The following is a 14,405-nucleotide window of genomic DNA, read 5'->3' as shown; positions in this document are numbered from 1 at the left end:
TGAAGTTTAGAAATTGATACACTCAAATGCCTAGCTAAAAAGTAGCCAGCTGCTATCCATCCTTTGCTCTTCCCACTCCTTACCATCTGCTTTGCCCACTAAGAAAAAGCTTTGGCTTATTTAAGTGCAATAACTATTTAGTGGGAGTGGTTTTGTTTTAGCCTTTTATTTTTATAAAATTATTAATCTTTCTCTAAAGGGTTTGGGGTTTTGTCTGGAATCAACATCAGCATGCTGCCCATGACTGTTACTTAGGCTTGGCTGCTCTGCTCTCAGGTTATGGGCCTTCTTTCCATTTGAATTCACTTTATAATGAGTCCAGGCAGATTCATTTAATTAGTTTATTCTATTTAGTGAGATTGTATTGCCATTTAATTAGTGCAGTCGGCATTTGTGCCAGTGAGTAAGCCTTGTAATCAACAGTAGTTGTCGTTCCTGCAGTTGCAGTAAAACATCAAAGTCAAACCTTTCTGGGAGAGAAATTACACTAATGGATTGAACTGGGTTAGGAAATATCTTAATGTTTATAGCTATTTATTTAAAGCTATTAGGCATTATTAAAAGGTCTTTCTTAGGTGCAATAGTAACCATTAAAATTGTTAATATTATGTTTTAGTGTAGTAACGTTTTTGATTTTGAGATTTTAGAAAACAGCTTTGTGGTCTCTGCCTGTCATCTTGCTTTTCCGGGAACTTCCTTATTCTTACCTACATGCTTCAGCAGAATTGGCCATCTTAGTACAACATGACCTTCATTAACTTGCCATCTGACCCAGGAATATGGATGAGTCTAGGATTCCCATCCCCACCGGCTGCCCTTTTGAATAGTGGAGTCTTACCTGAAGCTGTTAGGTAGTGCCCATTTTCTACTATGCAGACCAGGAAACAGTGAAAATCAGTTTGCAGTAATATGCAGAATAATGCTGATATACAGAGAGGAGGAGAATGAAATGTGGATCAAGAGGACTTCCAGGTCCCAATATTACTCTCCAGTCCCTGATTACAGTCCATTCCCAAGGTTTAATTGAATCCTTCTATTTAGGCCTGTGAGAGACATACCTGTGTCCTTTGGGTAAATTTCCATTCTTGCTTAAACTAAGTAGATGTTTATTTCTGTCATACATATAATAAATATATGTGAAACGATTATTCAAACTCAGAAGAAAACACTAAGATCTTGGTAGAGAGTGGGCAGAGAACATGAGTGATTCTGAAAAGAGGAAAAACTAAATAGACATGAAAAAAGGTCAGCCTCGTTGGTAGCAAAGAATTGCAAAACAATAAGAAACATTTTCTTTTGAGGGGAGTGGTTATCAAATTGGCGGAAAAAAAAAGAGATACTACTAAAATCATAAAGGATAACATGGTATGGAAATGCTCTGAACTGCTAGGGAGAGTGTCAAGTGATTGTATAATTAATGGTCCCAAAAGGAAACAGATGGCCCACTCAGATTAGGATAATTAGAAGAGAGTTTATGTACAAAGGATTGTTCACAGAGATGTGGGTGTAGGGGAACCACTAGGGATGGTGTAGGGCACTGTTATGGGGGAAAGAGGGGCCAGGAGGAGGAGTTGGGGCCATAACCCTGAGTCACAGGCCAAGCCAGATACTCAAATTATTAATTATTCCTTTAAATATTAATATTGTAACATAAATATTAACATTCTAACTGAAATTGCAAAATTCTAAATCTAGGCTAAGACTTTACTTGCTTAATGAATATACAAGGCCATATATATATATATATTTTTTTTTTTTTTTTTAAACCAGCTCTTGAATTCAGCACCCCCTTCATTTGGTTAATAATAATATATAATGATAGGTCATATTCAGCATGTGCGTACACTGTCAAAAGTTCTTTCCTACTCACTGCAGTCCTGGGAGGAAGTACCAACATTACCACAGTACTTTGGTCAACTGATGAAGCAACCAAGGCCCAAACCCCACCTGTCACCTGTAAGACCTGCACTCCCAACAGCTTGCCTGCTTTGTTGTGGAGGTATGTCTCTTACTTTGAAAACAAACAAACGAATATCATTTCAGGTTTTGATTATGTTGATTCAATTGAAAAAGAGCTTCAAATGTTGCTAAAACTTGACTCATATTTGAAAATGGATGCTTGAATTCTATAAGAATTATGTAATTAAATTTTTTAAAATACCACAATTATGACCTAGTCATACTAGTTTCATGTTAAGGATATGAAAGTAAAAAATTTCCTAAAGTTTACTTTAGAGGTTCCAGAGAAACAGATAATTAAACAAACTACTGAATAAAGTTCCAAATGTACTCTTTTTTTTCCTGTCAGAAGAAGCAGTTGGACCTTTGGTCTCTGCAGTGGAGGCAGTCTCAGCCCCAGGAAGCCGAGGAGATGAAGACACAAAGGGCTACCCTCTTTCTGCAGCAGCACTCACAACAGACTCCACTACAGCTGTCATGTCACTGGTTACCACCAGGAGAGGGTTACAGGACTCACTGTCCTCTGAAGAGGATGAACCATCTTACCAAACTGTTATAAGACAGACAGTCTCAAAGAAAACTGTCAGGGGAACACAAGAGGCTCCAGCAGTGGCAAGTGTAGATCCTGTAACTAGCTTATGTAGAACCCCAGTAAGAAGCCCAAGACCTGATTCACCTTACAAAACCAATGGAAGTAGTAAAATGAGTGAATTAAAAGCAGCCAGTGTCTTACAGAAGATCAGTTTCTCCAAAGAAGGAGAAACCAAAGATGATGATCAACATAGGTCTTACAGTGAAGTCACTATTGTTAAGATCAGATCCAGGGATTCTGTTGAATCTGGAGATCTAACCATCAGATCATCTGGTCAACATCCAGAATCACTTTGGCAATTATCACAAAGTCAAGACTTCACAGCTCATGGAAAGCAGCCTTCAGTGCTGAGCTCAGGATATCAAAAAAATCCTCAGGAATGTATTGAACAAAATGTAAGAATGAGGACTAGGATGCAAAATGACAGTATTCAAAAACTGGAATTTAAAACCAACCTCCATCAGCCACCAGACAACAAATGGCTAAACCATCCCAAAATGAATCTTTTGTCAAGAGAAAATGGAGGTGGTGGCTGCTTTGTCTGATAGCTACTCTTGCTGTTGGGAGGTTTTGGTTCCTTTGTACTCCTGAGGTAGAAACCACTGCTATTCAAGAGTTCCAAAACCAGATGCAACAACTTATGACTAAGTACCAAGGTCAAGATGAGAAGGTATGGAAAAAAATCCAGACTTTCCTGGAATATCATCTTAATAGCTCGCATCCTCGGAATCAGCCTGCTATCTTGCTGCTTACTGCTGCCCGAGATGCCGAAGAAGTGCTTAAGTGTCTGAGTGGACAAATTGCCGATGCCTATTCTTCCTTCTGTGGCGTCCGTGCCATCCAGATTGATGGGACAGGCAAAGTTGCTCAAGACAGTGATGTTGTCAAACTAGAGATAGATCAGCAGCTGAGCAACGGATTCAAAAATGGCCAGAATGCAGCCGTGGTACACCGCTTGGAGTCTCTGCCTGCATGCTCTACTTTGATCTTCTATAAATATTGTGACCATGAATATGCAGCCTTCAAAGATGTAGCCTTAGTTCTGACTGTCTTATTGGAAGAGGAGACACTCGGAACCAGTCTAGGCCTAAAAGAAATTGAAGAAAAAGTGAGGGATTTCCTCAAAGTGAAGTTCATCAACTTTAACACACCCAGCTCCTACAATCATATGGACCTAGACAAACTGAATGGGCTCTGGAGCCGAATTTCTCACTTAGTTCTGCCTGTGCAACCTGAAAGTGCCCTGAAAAGGGGAGTCTGCTTATAAGGGGTTGAAAGAAGAGAAAATCATGTCTCAAGTTCTAAGAATTTTTCATACTTTGTATCCAGAGACAAAATTCAGAGCACTTTTTGAAAGAACTGGTTTCTTTTTAAAGGAAGTTCTTAGAACATCAAATCTGTGTAAACATTAGGTTTATTCAGCCTAATTATCTGTGACTAGAGAGAATCATTTCTCTGTTCTATAAAGCTATGTTAAGGGTATTTAGGAGAGTAAATTATATGCAGTCCCATAGAGGATCTGTTTTGATTCTGGACTGAGTCTGTATTGCTGTGGTGTGACAGTGAAAGGAGTTAAGCTCCTTTCCTATGAACAGTCCCCACTTTTTAATTTAGATTTTTCACAGTTTTTTATTAGCAAGGCAGCTCTCTGATTATAACATGGACTTTCCCATTATGTTTACTTTTATACTGTTGAGTTGTGAGTTCCCCAATCCCACAGCTTCTGCTTGTAGGAACCAAAGTAATGAGAGGTTGTATGGGTGTGTATTTAGATCTTTTTTCCTTTGTGTTTGAAGTGTGGGAAAGAGGAATTGGATGAGAGGAATTGTGGAATGGAGAATGCAGACGAGAAAGCATCTTGAAGATGAAATGTTGCATTAAGTCACTGAGCAGTAGGTTAGTCAGACATCTGAACTGTGACCTCAGTGAAATCTGGTGGGATGTATTTTCTTTCTTTCTCTCCCTGTCCTTCCTTCCTTCCTTTAAGAAATTCTTGATTCTCCCAAGGATTTTTAAAGTCTATATATATGAAGTTTAATATATTTGCTCATTTGACTCTTAAGGGCATATAAATTCAGAACAGTTTATTTTGGACATAAGCAGAAATTTGGGTTTTTTTGGAAATAAGCATTATGATTTTAGAAATTGGTACACAGTTTGTTAACCAGCCATCCTGAGCTATTGAAGAATTATTTAATTTTTTGCTTGCCCATTTGTTGCAGTCTAAGTTCTTTAGTGACACTCTATAAAAATCTAAAATTTTACTATGCACATGATGAATTTTATTAAGAGACACTTAAACCAAAAAGATAGTGAAGTTCACCACATGTGAAGAATGTTAGCTGTATTTCTGCACTGCTGTAGTATTTTAGTTGTAACTTTGCATCTAAACTGACCTTTCTCACCTGTCAGCTGCTTTGGTTTTCATAAAATCTTATAATTCTGGACCTACCAGTAATTATACATCTTTCAGGAAAAATAATTGAGCAGCTGATGTGTAAATGACTTTAAAAGCTATTTTAGTAACTTAAATAAACTTACTTTCTTGGTTTGTAAAAAAATAAAAATAAAACAACAGTTAAAAAAAAAAAGCAGTTGGTTTTATAGAAGAGGAAATTAATTAAATTAATTAAAAGACTAATTCTTCACAAGTCAGATGTCAAATGCAACTTCAGATAATCAGACTATTGGGCAAAGAACTTCAAACCAATTGGGATTAGTATTATATTTGTAGCAAGATTATAATTAAACTAGTACATAGATATATCTCCTCTCAGTCAAACCATCCCACCCCCCCCACAAGGAAAATAGTCCAGTGTTTTACATTTTGAAATTATTCTCTGAAATGTACATAAACTAATTTATAGAAATGTAGTTCTTGAAATCCAAATGGTTGACCGATATATGAAAATGTGATAACTTATTAAGAGTAACTTATTACAAATTACTCTCTATATACAGAGTCTCATGTAATTGCTACATGGCACTGTCACACAGCTATTTATCTTTTATAGGTGGGCAAATTTGAAACCTAAAAAGGTTAAATCATGCACACAATAAGTAGTGGAACCAGGGCTTAAATCGAGGTTCTCATAATTAATCCTGTACTTGGCAATAAAATTACCTTGCCCCATTTTTCTCCTCTCTTTTACTAAGCTCTGAAATAAACTAGACTTGGGCAAACTCAAGATTAATCCTATGAAGGCAGCCTACTTAATTCTTACATGATAAAAATGAATTAAACAAGTAACTAGAAAACGCATCTTGCTATATGAAGGTATCACAATTTCCACATCCTACTTTCCTTCTGTTCACATATCCAAATCCTGTCCATTAGAGTTCAGTCTCCAGTGTTCCTTAATAACTCTACCTAAGACTTGATTCACTTGTTTCATTGCCATTGATTATATTATACACCATTGAGTTTTCTGTGATTTGTACTTTATTTCAAGTAGAACAAACATTCTCTGAGATCAGGGACCATGTGTGACATTTTACTTTTGTACTTTAAAATTCATAATTCTGTATTTGAAATCCAAATTGTGTGGATTGGTTTCTTTTTCCTCCATAGCACATTTAGTTGAAACTCTTATTAAATCTCACATTTAAAGCAAATCAGGACCACCACATAGAATTGTGCAGGTTTTGCACTTGCTCAGGGGTGCTACATGGAGAAAGTGGCATTTGCATTGTGATTAGGTAAATTTATGATACTTTTCTGGCAAATAATGATTAATATATCTGAGGAAGGGGAACCAATTTCTAAATTTACTAAATACACCTATAAGAGTGCAAAATTTCTACCCACTGCCACATAGGAAAGATTTGTGTAGCCAGGCAACAATGGTGCACACCTATAATCCCAGAAACTTGGGAACCTGAGGCAGGAGGATCACAAGTTTGAGGCCAGCCTGGTCAATTTAGTGGGACCCTCAATAATTTGGACAACGCTGTCTCAAAAAATAGTAAAAAATGGGACTTGATTATGTCAGTGGTAAAGTGACCCTGGGTTCAATCTCCAGTACCAAACAGAATAAAATTAACAACGAAACCAAAAAATGTGTGTATTACAATCTATTTTAAGTTTATTCAAAGAATGGGTCAAAATAAAAATGATACTTAAAGCCTAACTGAAAATAACAATTAGGCGAGAGAAGAAATAATGAGCCAAATCTCTATAAAGTACCATAAACTTTTTCAAAAGTTAACAACAAGCGTGAAACAAAAATTAATGGGAATTGATTGTTTGTTGTGTGTGAGGGTGCTGGGTCTCCATCCCAGGGCCTCACACATGCTAAGCATACACTGTACCCCTCGGTTACATCCCCAGCCACAAGAACAAGATTCTAGGGCTGGGAGTGTATCTCAGTGGCAGAGTACTTGCCTAGCATGCGAGCGGCCCTGGGTTCATATCAGAGCACTGCAAAGAAAAAAATTCTCAATTTTAAATGAGAAATATTCTTTAAATGACTACTCTATAACACTGTTTAAGGGTTGCATAGTTATTGAGATCAAAAGCTTAATCTTTTCTAAGAAATGGCCCAATTTAAAAACAGATACAAGCCTCTGCTGGAATCTTTGTAAATGAATTAAACTGAAATGTATCTTTTTACATTTCCTAAGTATTAACTTTGCTGCCTTAATTGTACAGAAAAAAATTCTCACAGCAGAAAATCAAAAACTTGTTAGCTATTTTAGTTGATAGATTTGAAATAATTAGAAGCAAAATCCCAAAGTAGTTAATAGCTATAATATGAGCTAAAGTACAGAAACCTTAGAGCTGCATCTGGTGTATCTAATGAACTGATCTTAGAAGGTTCATTTGTTTAAGGAGTTAGTTTTAATTACTTAGTTCAGCAAGAGCTTTACCTTTTCAGCTGTAGAAGTCAAATTACAAATTCTTGATGGCTTCTTGACCTCAGTGTCCTAACAGAAGGTCAAGGTAGAATTAGTTGCACGTGAACTGGCAGGAATATATATTTTTATATATATATAAAAATATATATATAAAATATATATATTTTATATATATATATATAATATATATATTATATATATATAGTTGTGGCTCAGTGTAATATATATATATATTGAGTTGTGGCTCAGTGGTAGAGCGCTTGCCTAGCATGTATAAGACACTGGGTTCAATTCTCAGCACCACATATAAATAAATGAATAAAATAAAGGTCTGTCAGCATCTAAAAAATATTTTAAATAAGGAATATATATTTTAAAAGAAATCAGCTGTTTCTTATCTTTAAAAATATTTCTGTTAAAAGATGACACAAGTCAGTATAAAATTTTGCAACCTGTAATTGTTTCTCATTTTGCTATGGTGATATGTTTTGTCATGTAACTGTTTCCTTGGGCAGCATCTGAGAAGTTTCTTTGACTTCAGTGAAAAAGAGCTCCATGTCTTTCAATAAAGTCAGTGTGTTTTACTTTGTGTCAGCCAAACAGACACTTCTGTGCTTTTTGTGGAGACTTTGATGTTTGTATTCTGAAGCTAAAATCATCAGCTTTTAGCAAAGTTTGGTATTGGACACGGCCATGTTAAAGAATCTCATTGTATTGCCATGCTCCCACTCCATTGAAGAGTCCTCTGCTATTTTTATCTCTTATGAAGGGTTGCATTTGTTAGTTTCAGTGCAGGCACAAATCTCTCTCCTTACATATTGACATCTTTCTGTTGGGTTGTAAGTGTGAAATAAGTCAGCCTGTTCTTACTGTGATGGCTATCAAGAAAACAAGGACCTGGTGCTATGTCACTATGAGAATTCTCTCCCACCCACTCCTAGTTCATAGACTTTGCATTTTAACCCCTGTTTTTATTTATTTATTAGGTACTGGGGATTGAACCCAAAGACCCTTTACCACTGAGCTACATCTTCAGCCCTTTTCATTTTTTATTTTGAGTCAGGGTCTTGGTAAGTTGCTTAGGGCTTCAATAAGTTGCAAGGTCTGACCTTGAACATTCAACCCTCCTGCCTTAGCCTCCAAGTAGCTGGGATTACAGATGGGTGCTACTGTGACCACCTTAACTCCTGCTTTAAATAGCTGTCTACCAATTTGAGTAACTCAAGATTTTTGTGGGGACTGAGTAGGATATAAAGAATGAACTTACTGCTTCCTTCCTTTCTGATGTCCCGAGCTGCTTTCTTCCACCATACTCTTCCACTACAATGTTTTGCCTCATCTGGAACCCAGAGCTATGGAGTCAGCCAACTGTGGACTAAGACCTCTGGAACTGTGAGCGCCAAATAAACTTTTCTTCTTCTAAGATTTTTTTTTTTTTTTGTCAAGTCTTCTGGTCAAAGAAACACAAAAAACTGTCTGAAACAAATTGATATTGAGAAGTGGGATCATTGCTGTGACTAACCTGACTACGTGGTTCAGAAACCTTTGGGACTAGTTTGTGGGTGGAGGGATTTTTGAAAAGTTTAGAGATGCAAGCTGGAAAAGCTTTAGAATATTGTAAATGGGACTGGGGTTGTGGCTCAGTGGTAGCATGTGTGAAGCACTGGGTTCGAACCTCAGCACCATGTAAAAATAAAGTTATTGTGCCCATCTTCAACTAAAAAAATATATTTAAAAATATTGTAAATGGAGCTTAGTGGGCAATTCTGATGGGAAGACTAGAATACTGATAGGAGAGCGGGCAGTAAAGACTTGGCTTGTGAGATTTCAGAAGAAAAGGAAGACTATTGGAAATTTAACTTGAGGCCACCCGTGTTACATTCTGACAAAGAAGTTGTCTACATTTTTCCCATGTCCTGAGACTTTTTGTATGACTGAATTGAAAGGTGATGGACTAATTAATCTGGCAGAGGTAATTTCAAGGCAGCACAGCATTTATATGGTGGCATGGATATTACTGACAGCTTTTAGCCAAGTTTACTGTGATAATCAGGAGCAGAAAGCAAAGCAGAAATATTTGAAAAACTTGAAGTTGGCTAGAAAAGTGCAAGTAAGACTGGGGCTAATGAGGGTGTGGTTGTTAAAGAGATTATAGTCACGAAAGACATGCTAAGTACTTAACCCAGAAACAGTAGGAAAGCTGGCTTGAGGGTATCTCAGCAAGTGGCAAGTCCACACCTGTCGCTGGCTCTTTGCGGTACCAAATCCACGGGTATTTGTCACTGCCTGCAGCAACATTTTGTGCGGGTCTTATGGGTGGTGGACTGGAAACTGAGCTATTTCTATCTCTGGGCTGCTTCCTTGCTTGCTTGCTTGTCCATAGAGGATAGAGGAAATGAGTCTTACTTGCTTTGAGAGGAGATAGAGAGAAGCTTTGCATAAGAGAGAAAGAGACTTTGCTTAAAAGAGAGAGACTACACTTTCAGAGATATCTATATCTTCTTAGTTCTGCTGCTGCTTCTTAAAGGTGCGTCCTACATCCTGTGAACTAAGGGTGCGTCTATCTGAGGTGCTTCTTAGTGATGCATTCCGCATACCGTGATCTGCCTATCCATGATCTAGAGGTGTGTTCTCAATTCTCCGCTTTGTGATCTGCCTTCCGCCGCTGCCTCCTGCTTCTCTCTGCTAGCTGCTTCTATCTGCTTGCTGCCTTTTCTTCTTCCTTTCTGCTAGTGGCTTCTCTCCGCCTCGCTGCTAGCTGCTGCTTTGCTGTCGCTCCCAGCCTTCCATCTAAGGCCCGCTTATATCTCCTCCAGGAGGCGGAGAGTAGGGCCTTGCCTCTTATGCAAAGATTAGGCCAGAAGCCAGATGTCCGAGCAGGCACGATTAGGAGTGCTGGAGAACACATGCGCATGCATTGTGTGCGTGGACGATAAATCACCTGAGTGTGCTTATGTCAATTAACCTCCTCGCTGCCGACAACCTCTGGCTGACTGCCAGGAGCCATCCTGGCACTGTCTGCATGGCACAGCCCCCAACACACACCAATCTCAGACCCAAGGGTTTATAAGTAAAATGTTTGAGAAGAGGCCAGGGGGCATCCTGCTTGCACAAAGGATTTATTCACCATGCTTAGCTGCCCAGGAATTCAGATGCTGGTACAACGATTGTTCCAAGAAGCTTGGCTGTTGCTCAAGATGATAAAAGACCTTGGTGGCAGCCATGTGGTATTGGTTCTGTAGGAATGCAGGATGCTGAAGTTAGTGGGTCATGAAGGCTTCCTCCAAGATTTTAAAGGAAGACCTGGAAGGCCAGGCAAAATGTAGAAGGATTGGAGTTCCTGTGGGCTTCCCTTGATAGGGTGATTCATGAAGATATGAGAAGGAAGCCACAGCTACAGTGGAGAAACCCCTTTCCCAGAGTAAAAGATGCTAGCAGTGTGGAACATCTGCTGAGGAAAGCTGCAGGAATCAAGCAGAGAAAGCCGAGAGAGAAGCCATGTGGGCTACAACCAGCAAGGCCATAAGGGCAGAGCTTAATAAGTCCTTTGGAAAGAACATCACAGTCTCATATGCCCCAGATGCTGAATGTGGAACTGCAGAACTTGTTTGCCCAGCTGAATTTTGGTCTTGATTGGGTTCCATCTCTTCTTTCTATGCCCCTATCTCTCCCTTGTGGAATAGAAATGTTGACTCTGGATCATTATATAGTGAATATATGTAACTTGCTTTTGATTTTTATAGGGGCTCAAAATGAGAGTTTGTCTTGTGTCTCAAAGGAGACTTTGGTCTTTGACTTTTTGTCAATGCTAAAACTATTAAGACTATGGGATTCTTGGAAATGGAGTAAATGTATTTTGCATTGTGAGATGGGCTTGAAATTTTGGGGACCAGGGATGGGATGTTATGGTATGGATATATGGTATCCCCCCCAGAAGCTCATGTGTGAGACAATGCAAGAATGTTCAGAAGTAAAATGATTCGATTATGAAAGTTGTAACCTAATTAATGACTTAATTTACTGATATGGACTAACCAGATGGTAATTGTAGGCAGGTAGGATATGGTTGGAGGAGATAGGTCACTTCGGGTTTATATTTTGTCCCTGGTGAAAGGAGCTTATTTCCTCTCCACTTCTTAATTGCCACATCTTGAGCTACTTTCCTCCTTTATGCCCTTTTGTCTAGATGTTTTGCCTCACTCTTGGGCCCAAAGCTAAGAAGTTTGCTGTCTGTGGACTGAGACCTCTGAAACCATGAACCCAAATAAACATTTCCTCCTCAAAAAAAATTGATAATTAAACCTGCAAAGTCAGTGCAACAGGATTTTTCATTATCTAGTTTTGAAATTTATCAGGAAAGAAATAGAACAGTCTAGACATTTTTGTAAAAAGTGTTAGAAGTGACTTGCTCTGACAGGTGTCATCTAAGGTAAACACAAAACTGCAGCATTGATCTAGTCATATCTAGATGGATCAGGAATTGAAAGACAGCGGAGAAACAAGCTATGTATTAATGGGAATTTAGTATATTATAATAAGTGAAATTTCAGATCAGTAAGAAAAGGGTACATTATTGAGTCAATGGTTTGGGGATAATTGATTGTCCATTTGGAGCAATAGAAGAGTGTAAATTCCTTTCATATGTTAAAAAAATTTTTACATAGATTAAAGAACTCAATATGAAAATCTAGAAGTACTAGTAGAATATATAGGAAAGTAAAACCTTTATGAACTCTAAAATAAAATTGATAAATTTTATATTAAACTTACACCAATTACATCATAGTTTAAAAAAATTATTTTGGAGTTGTACAATATGCCTTTATTTTATTTGTTTATTTTTATGTGGTGATAAGTATTAGGTCCAAGGCTTAGCATCTATGCAGCCATTTTAAATTTGTACCATAAGTTTCTTTCCTGCCCTAGAGGGTTACTTACAGAGAAAACATGAGTTAAAATAAAACTTCCACTTCCCACCTCTCATTAACCACCCCACAGGGACATCCCCTTACTTGTCCTGGCAGCCCACCATAAGTTGTTACACAAGCAGCTCATAGGAGCTCATGCAACCTTATGCAAGCCGTCCAAACTGCACTATAAAATATCCCAGAGCTAAGTTCTTCCTGCCTTTCTTGCTTTTCCCAAGTGTTGGCCTTTATCAGACCCTGACTGTCAATTAAAACTTTCAATGTGTGAATCTCCTTGCCTGGTTTCTGCGTTGCTCATCTGTGTCACGTTTTCCTTTACTAAGGCTTGAACCAAATGCTCTGTCACTAAGCTACAGCCTCAGCCCCATCATAAAGTTTTAATGATGTGTGCAGTTATTAATATATTTGTGAAAATCTTACTAAACATAATTGTAATGGTTACATAATTTATAATGCAACCATACCATTGTTTACAATAATAGTTTTCAGTTACATTTCAGGTTCTCATGTAAAATTCCTTAAATCCTTGAGTAAATTTATGTTTTCTAAAAGGTGATATGGATTGAACATTCCTTAAATAAAATGTTTAGACCGAAAGTGTTTCAGATTTGAGTTTTTGAATTTTGGAATATTTGTGCAGTTTTTGCCATTTGAGCATGCCTAATCCCAAAACCCCAAATCTGAAAAACCAACATGATGTTCAAATAGTTTTGAATTTTGGAGCATTTGGGATTTTCAGATTAGGGACATTCAACCTATACTCCGAACTGGTTCAAGTAATCAAAGTAGAAGACTCTTTTGATCTAGAAACTTTTCTTTCTTGGAATTTCACATTAAATATTCCAATTAGGTTGAGAAATGCCTTTTTTATATTTGGTTTTTTTTTTTTTTGGTTTTTTTTTTTTTTTTTGGTACTATGGATTGAACACAGGGATGCTCTACCACTAAGCTACATCCCCAGCCCCTTGTACTTTATATTTTAAGACAGGTTCTCACTAAGTTGCTAAGACTGGTGTGGAATTTGTGATCTTCCTACCCCAGCCTCCAGAGTATCTGGGATTACAAGTGTGGGCCACCAGCTGTGTTTGTTCTTTCTGAAAAGTGACTTATAACATTACATTTTAACATCTTTCTTTTAAAATTTGTTTTTAGAATTATTTGTAGTTACCAATTTATTGCCCCACTTTTTTTTTTTTTTTTTTTTTTTTTTTTAAACTGTGGTAAACCATCAAGAAAGATTTTCAGATTAAAGTACTGGAATCTTGTTTTCAAGGTGTGTGTTAGGATGAAACCCAAAACATAAAGGATAAAGTGGACACTCGTGGTAAATGATGTTGGGGTTCCAGACTCTGGTCTGTCTAGCCTTTCCTCTGGAAATCCCTACTAGGTTTAGGTCCCCTCTGCAGATTTCTTGGAACTTGCTTTGAAAACCATTGATTGGTGGTAGCATTGCTTATGTAAAAAAAAACCAGAAATGTGTTGTCATTAAAAGTAACAGACTGATTGATGTTCCCCAGACCTAAACAACAGTCTTCTTTAGAATGAGTATATTGTGCTTTTGGCAGTTATTTGTGTAATTATGTTGGCATTCTTCTGTTAGTCCTCCAAAGGGTAACTACTGATGCACTCATAAATTTCTTTGGAAGACAGAACCTAAAGTATAAGGTCTTTGTCCTCCTCTTTTGCTTCAGGGTGAAGGTTATGTCTGCCCCAGGTGTTCCTCCTTGTGTGAATGCATAAGGTGAATGTTCCAAAGAACTCTTTGCCAGAGGGCAGAGCAAAACTGGTTTAGCTCCCAGGTTTAGCTCTTTCGCTGCACTCTGGCATTTACTTCCCCCGCTAGCAATAATTTTCAAGGAAGTCTGTTTGCAGAAAAACACTTGATCACCCTAAACCCAGCACATGTTTAGGGCATCAGTAAATGTTCTCCCTCTCTCTAAATCTGGATCCTGTGCCAGCTACCTCAGCTCATGCCCCACTTACTTTGCTTTAAAGCAGAGGAAAAGCTTTTAGGTTTAGCACCTTGAGCAGAATCCTACAGATAACTTACATGTTAGTCACCTTCTCCT

At 37.8% G+C, this 14,405-nt stretch overlaps 2 protein-coding genes across 3 annotated transcripts in view; both read left to right on the top strand.

The window, feature by feature from the left end:
- MCUB (mitochondrial calcium uniporter dominant negative subunit beta) overlaps positions 1-14,405 on the top strand; it is a 107,782-nt gene that overhangs the window by 15,040 nt on the left and 78,337 nt on the right. The gene's annotated exons all lie outside the window — the stretch shown is intronic.
- On the top strand, positions 1,856-7,530 carry LOC306669544 (torsin-1A-interacting protein 1-like). Its single transcript, XM_079153567.1, is given in 3 exon segments — positions 1,856-1,999; positions 2,309-2,994; positions 3,000-7,530. Coding segments are annotated over 3 exon segments (1,584 nt in total). The 5' UTR covers positions 1,856-1,920; the 3' UTR covers positions 3,819-7,530.

The sequence above is a fragment of the Sciurus vulgaris genome, assembly GCF_902686455.1.
Source record: "Sciurus vulgaris genome assembly, chromosome: 9".
Lineage (NCBI taxonomy): Eukaryota > Metazoa > Chordata > Mammalia > Rodentia > Sciuridae > Sciurus > Sciurus vulgaris.
The sequence above is the reverse complement of the archived record's forward strand: the minus strand, read 5'-3'. Positions and strand labels throughout refer to the sequence as shown.